General features: G+C 33.3%; 1 protein-coding gene across 1 annotated transcript in view; it reads left to right on the top strand.

Moving 5' to 3' along the window:
• Positions 1-415: 415 nt before the first annotated feature.
• The window catches only part of LOC117174670 (cytochrome b5-related protein), a 31,114-nt gene continuing 19,676 nt past the window's right edge, over positions 416-11,853 (top strand). The window contains exons 1-3 of the mRNA XM_033363966.1: positions 416-575; positions 2,393-2,641; positions 3,503-3,764. Of these exons, the coding sequence (XP_033219857.1) occupies positions 2,411-2,641; positions 3,503-3,764 (493 nt within the window). The 5' untranslated portion in view covers positions 416-575; positions 2,393-2,410. The remainder of the gene's footprint in view (positions 576-2,392; positions 2,642-3,502; positions 3,765-11,853) is intronic.

The following is an 11,853-nucleotide window of genomic DNA, read 5'->3' as shown; positions in this document are numbered from 1 at the left end:
AAATGGATGATGTCGGAATAAAAACGATTATAATCATTTATTTCGATAAATCAAGGCTACATTTTCATTTAAAAAATAAATAAATATAATTATCTTAAATTGCGTGAAAATAGCTTTTTAAAACGCCCATATCTTTTTAAATCGAAAAAGTCCAAGCTGAGTTATTCACACTTGAATTTCGGCGTGCATAGACAGAAACTGAAATTTTGGACCCCTGCCACTAGGCAACACGCTCCTTAATGTAGTTGACATTTACATCAACTCACACACAGTTTCATTGGAAAGAAGTCCTCACTCCTCTAAAGTTCTTGAAAGCGATATTTTATCCTCGATTTTTTCTGACATCCCCCCTCTCACACCCCCTCTAGGGTCACGTGATTTATAGACGCCTACAATGTATGTGACCCTGATATTGCAACCAAAGGAAACACTCAGTGTTTACGAATGCGATGCAGACATCACATCAAAGTCGAATACTTAATTGATATTGGTGGAAAATATTGGGGATTCTGAAGTTGTTGTGTGTAACATTCTCGTGGACCATTTTAAATTTTGGAAAATGGATTGAAGCATTGGTGAGCTTATCGTATTTTCAGTTTTTATCATCATTACTCTATGGATTTAATTTTACCTTTATAATTTGTGATTAATAATAAACTACAACACTTTTTAATAATGAAAAATGTTTCACAATTAACATCTTGGGCTTAGTTAAATTAACCCTAGACGGATCCTATACATTTTTTTGCCCTCACCGGCTCCTGTGGGTGACAAATGTACCCCATTTGGATTCCTTGTGCAAAATCTTTTCCTTTCATCGGCATCAGATTTTAGTATACACAATTCTCTTCATTTTTTAATGTCGGAGAGATTGGTGTATATAACATCCAGTTTCAATGAATTGAAAATGTTGAAAAAAATATTTAAACAAATAAAAATCGAGAAAAATTGTGTTTTTGACATTTTTTGGGAAAAATCATGTCATTTCTTTTCTAATTAACTAATTTTAAAATTCCAAACGCCACTTTGAAGGGGACAAATTGTTCTTTAAGGTGGTGTAGCTTTTAATTAGGTTCCTTCTAAAAAGTATATTTATTTGAACATTCGAAGTTAGAAAATTTTTAAAAATTAGGAATATCATAAGCGCGGGCAGAATGCCTATTATTATAAATAATTTGCATATATAATAGGTCAATCTCTTTGTTTTCTGATGCACAATAAGATGGTTTCATTTAAATACAGATAAACAAAATAAGAAAAAGTTTTTTTCAATGAAAAAGCGGTTAGTAAGTTTGAAAGATAGGAAAAATTCATCGGAATTAAAAAAAAGAAGCCTTTTCTGAAAAAACAAACTATTTTTATTTTCAAACTAATTCTCGAAATTAAATTAAATTAAAAAACGATTAATTACAATAAATTTTGCATTAAATAAGCTTAATCTACTTCGGTGCAAAGGTTGCACAAGACTGCCCTATGTTCGTCACACACAGGTCGGTTGCAATTTTTCTCTTTTTCTTGCGACACTGTAGTCACAGCATCGGCACTTTTTAGTTCGTATATTCTCGATAGCTTTGATAAAAAAAACCAATGATTCATGTATTATTTATTAATTGATTTATTATTGGAATTTATGAGCACTGTATGAATAAAATTAAAGAAAACAACTTTACATTGATATATATTACATTTTTAGTAATTTTTACATATAATTTTCACTTAAATTACAAAAAATCAATTCAAAACATTAAAATACCATGATATACTGTCACTGCACTCTAGGATAGTCGAACTGAATTATGGTTAGGGTCTGCACCAAAAAATCAGAGATATTTGCTCAGGAGAATTAATTGAATTTCGCGTGGGGCACATTTGTCCCCTGCAGGATCCGTGTAGGGTTAATCGAATCCTCTGAAATGGACAAAAAAGTTGTGGTTTGGGAGCCAAAAACATTTTTTTTAATTTGTCGAAATGTCAATGTCGTTCATGTCTTTTGTTAATTCTTTAACTTAAAAATTTTTAGCCATGAACTAAAAAGTTATAGTGAATTTAGCCTTTTATACAAAAATTTTACACTTTAAAAACCTCGAAATTTGTATGTCATTAAAAACATAATTACATGTTTCTTGAATTCATATTGATTAAATTTCAAGTTCGATATGTATAGTTTGTATGTGTTATATGTACAACTTTTTTGTACAATTAAAGAAATAAAAAATGTGATTTTTTTACATATTTTCAAAAAATTAATTTTCACATAGAGATGTTGTTTTATTTTATATCTTTTGTTTATTGTTCACCTCCAAAGACTTGTATACAAAAAATTTGCAACCATTTTTCGACCTATAGGATTTTTTTGTTGTAATTTTCTAACTTCAAACCGCAATTTTTCCAGAATATAAAAATTAATAATATGGAAAAATTTTTGAGTACTGTGCCAGGTTTAAAATACCCAACCGGACGAAAAGATTTTTTGAAAACAGGCCACGGTTTTATAGAAGGTAGAAGAATTGACGATGGAGCAGAAGGTCTCTGGAGAATTAGAAATGGATTATATGATCTTGGAAAATGGGTTAAAATACATCCAGGAGGTTCAGAATGGTTAACATTGACAAAGGGAACTGACATTACTGAAGCATTTGAGGTGTGTAGAACTTGCAAGTATTAAATTATCATTAAAAGTACAATCTATTTTTATATACCGATACGGAGAACTAAAAATAGATTAAGCATATCAAAGGTGAACCTTTCAATATGCATACATTCTCAGATTGTTTGAAGACCTAAAAGGAAGAACGAATTCGTTTGAATAGTCATTTTTGTGCAACAGTTCTGGTTTTATCCTTCGAAAATGCTTTCTAAATAATGAAAAATTTCATTTTCCAACAAAACTATACCAGATCTTTCGTAAAAATTTGTATTGCAATTTAAAAATTCTATTTGTCGACCAAACTATGCAAGACATGATCAAATGTTAAAAAAGCAGAACTGTTCATCCTAGAAAAATCTACAAATTTTGCGTTAAAATTTTAATGTTAAAAGTTTAATGTCAAAATTATTTACCTAAAATAGAACTACATTTTATTTTACACATTTTTCATAAGCTATCGTAATGACATGAAAATTAACAAAATTTAAATTAATGGAAAAACGACAGAAGTTCCGGACCAAGGTACAGACATTGTTAAAAAGTTGAACATAATGTAGAACATTTTTCGTTTTGGACATACTTCAATCGAATTCGAAGCGCGAGACACATTATGAGAATGTATTCATTAAAAGCCGAAAGAGCTTTAACAAAAAACAATTCACAATCATCAAGTATCAGACGGTTATTATGGTTCAATTATTATTTTTAAAAAGTCTGTCCACAATTTTTGTGGAACTACAAATACAAAGCGCGAAGCGCAAGATTCGACGCGAAAGCGGAGCAAGCCATGCGCCCGATGAGAAAGGGCGCGCGCAGCGATCAGACTTATTTTAATTTGAAATATTTATATTTCAGACGCACCACCTAACTGATAAGGCCGAAATTCTACTGCCCAACTTTTATGTTCGTGATGCTGTGACTCCCCGGTCAGTCCCTTTAACATTTTTTCCTGATGGATTTTATCAACAATTCAAAAGACGAGCAACCAATGCCCTCAAGGATGTAGATTTTCACCGACCAGCGAAACAGACGAACATAATTGCCGATTGTCTTGCTGCTACTACAATTTTTTCTTGCTTGTTGGCCACTAGATTCTGGATACCAACTCTTATTGCTGGTAAGAATAGCATTTCTCCATAGATTAATAAAAATTACTGTCTCACAAAAAATATCTTGTCCGGCGTATTAGACATGAGCATTACCTTATGTGTTTTAACCCTCACTCCAAAAGATGGGGTGTTTAGACATCCCAAGGCCCTATTTTAGCGCATGCGCTAGGCCTACACTGAGAAAACTATATCGCACAAATTACAATATATATCGCAATTCCTGCGCTATATATCGTAATTATCGCATTATAATAGCGCAAAATCGTGATATCGTACATTGCAAGTTTTTACATTATATACCGCATAATTGTGCAATCTATAATGTAAGAAATGGGGATTCCCATCCCTCAGTTACATTTTGCGCATTTGCTAAATTGTATTAAGTAAGTTCTAATTCTTCTACAATAATATGATTTATTTCGTAGGAAATATATCAGTAAGTACATATTTTTTTGTGTTTTCTGTCGTAGATTCTACATGTTTTACTGAAATTTGTTCACTTCAGCGCGACGCAGTCGACAAGTTCAGAATTATTTTCCTAACCTCAATGAAACTTTCGCCGAAATATGTTTAATCATTAACAGTTGCAGGTCTTACCTGCAGCAAATTTTTAATTTTCTCTGTGATTGTTTTAAATCTAGAGTCTCGATTTATAGCTCGAACTGACTCATACTCTGCATTTTTCCCATTGCTGCTAAGGACGCCGTAGCAGACGACAGCAACAAAATTTAACTTCATTTTTGTCTGTGATATAAGTGCATTATAATATCGTACAAAGCTTCGGGACCTGATTGTACGTTATCATATTGCGCTTTCTTGCAATATAGAGGTCTTGCGATATCTTTTTGTCTGTGTAGAGCGTCCCAGGGAGGTAGGGATCGCAATAGCCTCCTCTTCAGTTGTCCTCTGTACGTGGGAATGGATGAGGGTCACTAAGTCATCCTACAGATGTTTTGAGAATCGATAATACACCGACAAAAATATGTAACTACATTAGTTCAATAATACCTTGAACTAATACGCTTCGCATAAATTAGAAGTCAGTAGGTAAAAAAGTCGAACTGGATCTCTTCATTTAATTTGTAATTTTATCGGTTTGAGTATAGAACCGACGCTATAGCAATACCGAATTACATTGATTAAGTAAGTATTGAAATGGAGAAGTTCTTCATGTAGAACTCGCAACGTTCATAAGTTGAATGTCAGCTGTTCTAAAGCATCGAAACAGATAGTGTTCCACTTTTGTATCGGGTGGAATGATTGAATTATTTATTGGATTCGATTCATTTGATTCGATGAATTAATTCTGTGAAGTGTAGGTTAGCAAAATGAGGATCAATAAACGTTCAAAGATATCGCGTGAACCGGTTCCTACCTCAAATCGGTATGAAGCTCTTTCGGAAGAGGTGACGGATAACCTGAAACACAAAAACGAAGAGGACAGTAGTTCGGACATGGACGAGGAGATCACCGATGAAAGTGCTGACGCGCAGGATGGAGCAACAGGCAAAAAAGTCAACATACCACCTATTATTATCACACGGGCGATTGCAGACTATGCAGGGACCATTAACAAAATTAAGGGTTATACAGTCACGAAAAATGTAAAAGTGGCACTAACTAAAGAGGGACTTTCGGTGCGAGTGGACACTATCGAAGACTACAATGCTCTAAAACTAGAACTTGACAAGGAAGGAGTTCCATATTTTACTCATGGATTTAAAGGACACAAAAATAAAAATCTGGTTCTCAAGGGCCTGCCGAACCTACCTATACAGGACATATTCAACGAGTTGATATCACAACATGTATGTTGCAAAAAAGTGGCGCTGTTAAAAAGACGCAAAATGGAACAAGAAAAGGAAGATAGAAGCAACAAGGACAAAAACACCAAAGTATACCATCCGAATTTTTCGGTCGTCCTCAAACCAGATGCGGATATGCAAAAAGTGAGGAACCTTAGGTACTTATGCACAGTCAGGATATATTGGAAAACATTTAGAAACACAAGACGTGACACGCAATGCAGAATATGCCAGAAGTTCGGACATGGGACCTCATACTGTAAAAATCCACCAAAGTGTGTTAAGTGTATTGGTGAACATCTCACTAGAATGTGCACAAAAACAAAAGACCAACAAGTGCAATATGCCAATTGGTTAGGAGCACACCCAGCAAACTTCTCGAAGTGTGATAGTCCCTGCCGCCTTATATTAAAACACTTATAAAGGATAGAAATGCCTTACGCAGAATCTATCAGAGAATCAGTAGTGGCGAAGTAAGGAAAGTAAAAAATAGGTTGGCAAATAAAATTAATAGGGAAATTGTGAAATTTGAAACCTTAAATTGGGATAATAAACTGAAAAATCTCGAAATTAGAGATAATAGTTTATGGAAAATGTCAAGATGTCCGAGAGGGCTAGCAGTGGAGGATGTTGAGAAAGCTAATCTTTTGGCAGAACACTACGAGAGGGCGCATCACTTAACAAGGGACCTGGGCGATGAGTGCACCGAGAGATTAGTCAACGCCGAATATACACAGGTAGAAAACAAAAATGTTAGCAAAGAAGACATAGAGTTAGTTACGCCGAGCGAAATTAGGAAAGCAATACTCAAGACTGGATCCAGGAAAGCTCCGGACCTAGATGGTATACAGAATATTATATTTAAAAACTTACCGAAAGAGGCCGTTGTTCAATTAGCTTATCCTTTTAATTCATGTTTGATGGCATCATACTTTCGAGAGGTTTGGAAAATCGCAAATGTTCTTCCCTTTCATAAGGCAAGAAAAGACAAACTCTTCCCTGCGAGCTACAGACCAATTAGTCTTTTACCTACACTAGGCAAACTTTTTGAAAAAATAATATATAACAGGATTAACAGCTTTGAAGAAAAAAATAAAGTGCTAATTCCAGAACAGTTTGGTTTTTGAGCAAAGAGAAATACAGTTGCACAATTAATCAGGGTGACGAATTTTATTAGTGCTAATTTTAATAAAAAAATCTCTACAGCAATGCTAATTCTTGACCTGGAGAAGGCTTTTGATACTGTCTGTAACAAAGGCCTGATTTACAAATTTAAAAAATACAACTTACCAATCTATCTTATTAAAATTATACAAAACTATATCAAGAACAGGAAATTCGTGGTCTCGGCGAATGGAGTTAAATCTAAAGAACAAGATATCGAGGCAGAGTACCCCAAGGTTCAATCCTGGGTCCATTTCTATTCGTATTTTATATAAATGATATAACGCGAATGATAGGAGTATTGCTCTCATTATTTGCCGATGACACGGCTGCGTATACGGCATCTATGAGCAAAAGACTTGTTGTAGTCAGACTGCAGAAATATGCGACCATTGTTGCAGAATTTTTCGATAAATGGAAGCTTAAAATTAACGCTGATAAGACTGATCTGATAGTTTTTACACATAAGGATAAGAAATAAAAAATACCTGAATTTATAATGCGTGATAAAATTATAGAACCAAACTTACAAGTGTTATACCTAGGTTTAATATTGCAATATAGAATGAACTTTACTGCACATGTTAAAGCGATTAAAACTAAAGTGACAAAAATGATAGGTATTTTATATTGTCTAATAAGTTGGAGAAGTAACCTTAGTATTAAAAACAAAACTATCTTGTACAACGTTATTATTAAAGCACTAATGCTCTACTGCATTAGAATGATAACTAATGCAAAACCTAGAGAGAGAAACGCGGATCTCCATAGAAAACTAAATTTACCTGATATAGAAACAGAAATATACAATATGACAAGAAATTTCTACGAGAATCAAATAAATAATGTACCTGATATGCAGGAGGCGAAACTACTTAAAAAGAACGAAGCACCGTTCAAAATGAAGTATAAAATGCCATATCACATATTAATTGATAGTTAGCTCATCTTATTTCAGCTATATATTTTGTAATTTCTAGTCCTTAGGTTAAGCTGAAAACATAAATTTAGTGGGTTTTTGTAACAATATTTCTTTTTACCCAAACAGTATTATGATTCGCGAAAGCGTAACTAACTGTAGGAACATAAAATAAGCAATATTATAAACAAATAGGCCGCGTTCGACACAACGAACTAGATATCTTATATGTATATTGTAAACAAACAATTTTTTGTATACATGCGTAATTATTGTAAAGAATTAAAATTTATGATCAATAAAGAACATTTCAAAAGCAAAGGATCTAACGAATCTGTAACTTAGGAGCTTCGCATGAGCATTGCGCTGAGTTGAGGCGCCGAAAAATATGTGTTGGGAAAAATTAAAGAATAATTATTTAAATATCAAATCTCGCGAGCTCTCAAATTTAAACGTTACAGATTCGTTGGATCCTCGCTGTTTGTCGTCATTCGAACCAGCATAATCAAACGGAGCGAAGCTTAGCGAGTATATCTATATCGATGCACTGTGATTCAAATTTCGTTACGTACCCTATACAAAAGTGGAGCAGTATCTGTTTCGATGCTTTAGAACAGCTGATATTCAACTTATGAATAATGCGAGTTTTACATGAAGAACTGCTCCATTTCAATACTTACTTAATCGATGTAATTCGGAATTGCTATAGCGTGGGTTCTATACTCAAACCGATAAAATTACAAATTAAATGAAGAGATCCAGTTCGCTTTTTTTCTACTAAGTTCTAATTTATGCGAAGCGTATTAGTTCAAGGTATTATTGAACTAATATAGTTACATATTTTTTTCGGTGTGATTATGTAACTTCATTTTTTTGGTCAATATATTATTTACGTTACTGCAATAAGTTACTTAATCATTTATTATCCTTTATGAAATATATTATGCGTTCGGGACTGTGTGAATAGCGTTTATGTTTCTTATGACTGAAAAAATCTAAGAAATGGAATTTTCTCGTTATAATTTGGCATAAAATGATTGAAAAAGTCATTTGAATAATTGTGTAATAAAAATTCAAGAAATATAAATGAAACCAAAATCCAAATTAAAAATCCCATTTAAGAGTCTAATAATCAAATTGATGCAAAACCTGTACTGTACGAGTACCGAAACGTTGGTAATGCAATTTTATTTATTTATGTTTTTTATTTTATTGTTATTTGATGATAATAAAAATAAAAAAGACGAAAGAAGGAAAGAGAGAAGGAAGGGGATGTGGTTGGCTGCTTTCTCATTTTTCTTTCCTCTTTTTTATTTTTGTCCGAAAATTTTATTTGTTTTTTTTTCAGATTACAATAGGATTTTTGGTTTTTGTTTATTCGTTGTGGTCGAAATTTGGTCGTTGGATTCTTGTTTTATTTAACAGGATTTTGTATTAATTGTGTAATGTTGTTAAAAGCATTAGAAACAATATTATGCCATAAATCATTCGTAATATGTTTCAAATCGACTGGGGTGTGGATACACCCCACCTGATCCTGATTACACCGCTGCTTTGAGGATTATATTGAAAAAATCACCTCTGTTGCCTATCTTGAACCGTGATATTTTTTTTAAAGTTGCTGCTTGGTATCTCATTTCGTGTGGATTTGTTATGGTCCACAAAAATGTCGGTAAAATAATAATCGGATAAGTATAACGTGCCATCAATAACTTTAAAATGAATTACATTATTTTTAACGAAAAAAAAACAATTTTCTTTGGAGCAATTAATGCATTTCTTTGTATCAAAAAAGCTTTTTTTGTCAGAAAGACAACGAATATTTTTCTTTTTTTAAATGTGAATGTATGAGGTCGAAAAAATCAATTTATGCAGGAATTCGAACGAAATTAAGGGGCATTTTTTAATATTTTAAATTATTATTGATAAATTAAAAATAATTTGGCTAAAAACTAAGCTCAGTCTAAAAAAATTATCAAAAGATAATGTGGTCACGAAGACATAATGTTAAAATGATGTGGTCATCATATTTTATATGAAAAAGGACGAAAAGAAGCGTAAAGAAACCTTCGTTACGTTCCTTTTTGTTTCTTTCAACATAAAACTTAAAAGAAATGCAATTGTGACATTAGGCCTTCGTAGCTGCATACTTTTTTTGTATTTTTGCATACTAAGCATAGTTTTTAGATCAATTATATTGAATTTACAGAAATAACTTGGCAAATATCAAAAACGAGGTGTATACACTGTTGATACCGGTAAAAAAATTGACGGTATCGGTAAAAAAAAGACTGGTATCGGAAATTTTTTTTACCGGTTTTTTTTAGAAAGCATATATCTAGCAAGGTAGCGACAGATCGCGCATATTTATGGAATTCGTGAAATTCAAGGAATTCATGCAATTCAAGGAATTCCTTCAACGTCGACGGACAACGTGTTGTCGGACTAGAAGGCACCTCTGTGACTGGTCACAGAAATAATATTTTTCCAAGGATTTTTAGTCTTGGACTTGAACTATCAAGATGGCCGATATTGAGGATCGAACCGTAGCAGTAAACATATTTGGAAAACAATCATTTTTTGTACCTTCTTCCCGCAGTCGAGGCTCTTCCTTAAAATATGCTTTTTAAAAAAACCGGTAAAAAACAAATTGTGGATACCGGTCATTTTTCTTACCTGTACCGACATTTTTTTTACCGGTACTGGCTTTACATACACAACCTATCAGAAAATGTCCTTTAATTTCGTTCGAATCCTTGTTTTTTCGAGTAGTGGATTCTAATGTAGTATCTAAAAAATATCGGTAAACATTTTATTTTCCCAGGAGTAACAAGCCCTTCAAATTTGTGTTCGATCAGATTGATATCTTCTGTTCTCATGAAAATATTTTTTTTCCAGTTACAAAATTGTGTATTTGACATTTTATGGTATACTAGCTGCGCTAGTATACCCAAAGAATATTTACAATAATTCTGATGTCGGTTGGTTAAAAACTGCGAACGTACTCCCCTTATGCCCCCCTTCCCTTATGACCTGTTTTGGAACCCAAAGAATATATGTGCGAAGTTTGGTCCCAATTGCCGAAAACTGTAGATATTCATACGCATCATACGTTTTAGACCACTTAATTTTATATATTTCAAAAACTACCTTAATACTCTGTTAATACTCGTACGACCTATTCGGGAACCCAAAGAATAAGTGTGAAAAATCTGATCCTGATTGGTCAGAAACTCCTAATGCCCCCCTCCCCCACCTATACCAACCCCTCCCATACCCTTTTTTTAGAAGTATTCTACGTTATATAATTTAAAAGAACTTGGCTGGAAGTTCAAAGAATATGTGTGCAAAATTTGGTGATGATTGGTCAAAAGCTGTGGATTTGCATAAGCATCTCCAGTGCCTAATCTACATGTGTATGAATTTTCAAGTCGATCTATGCAACGGTGTGGACGGTATCGAGCCTCAACTCCACAAATTTGCATTTTATATAGTAGATTTTTCGGTCTTGCACAACACGAACAAAAAGTTGCATGTGGAAAAAGTTAAGAAACTCTAAAAACTATTTACCTTTAATAAAGAGTTTCATTCTTCTAACTTATTATTAAAATCGATTTTGCTAGGAGCCAGTATTATTTTCCTGAATCGCAGCTGCTCCCACACATGTCATAGGTGGTTGTTTGAACTATTTTCTCATTTTATATATTCCCGAGTCGAAATTAAGACCCTACTTTGAAGTTGCATCTCCTTATTAGAACCTGCTTTGACGTTCTTTAAACTTATAGCCCCTGCTTTAAACTTTTAACTCCTAGAAAAATGAAACATTAGAGCCTCCTTTGCGGCTGTAACACCTCTCTGAAGCTACTTTGAATCTTTAGAGCCTACATTTTTATAACTCAAGACCCTACTTTGACACTCTTTAACCTCCCCTTGAATAATGACCCTACATTGAATCTTTGGGTCTATAGTGTTCGAACCTCATGAAAATAAAGTAAAAATTATTTTTTACTCAGGTTAATTGAACTCAGTGGTCATCTTAATGATTGAATGCACACTTAATTAACAAAAATATTTAATTCAAGATTTAACCTAATTCTGATTAATTATTTACCAGGTGTATACATATGAAACCGGTATTGCCATCTAGCGGCCAGTAGGCACACTTGTAGGCACTGTCGGAACTTACCATTTGTGCTAATTGACGTATTG

Source organism: Belonocnema kinseyi, chromosome 1 (genome assembly GCF_010883055.1).
Source record: "Belonocnema kinseyi isolate 2016_QV_RU_SX_M_011 chromosome 1, B_treatae_v1, whole genome shotgun sequence".
Lineage (NCBI taxonomy): Eukaryota > Metazoa > Arthropoda > Insecta > Hymenoptera > Cynipidae > Belonocnema > Belonocnema kinseyi.
Note: the sequence above shows the minus strand (reverse complement) of the source record. Positions and strands in the feature narration are given on the sequence as shown.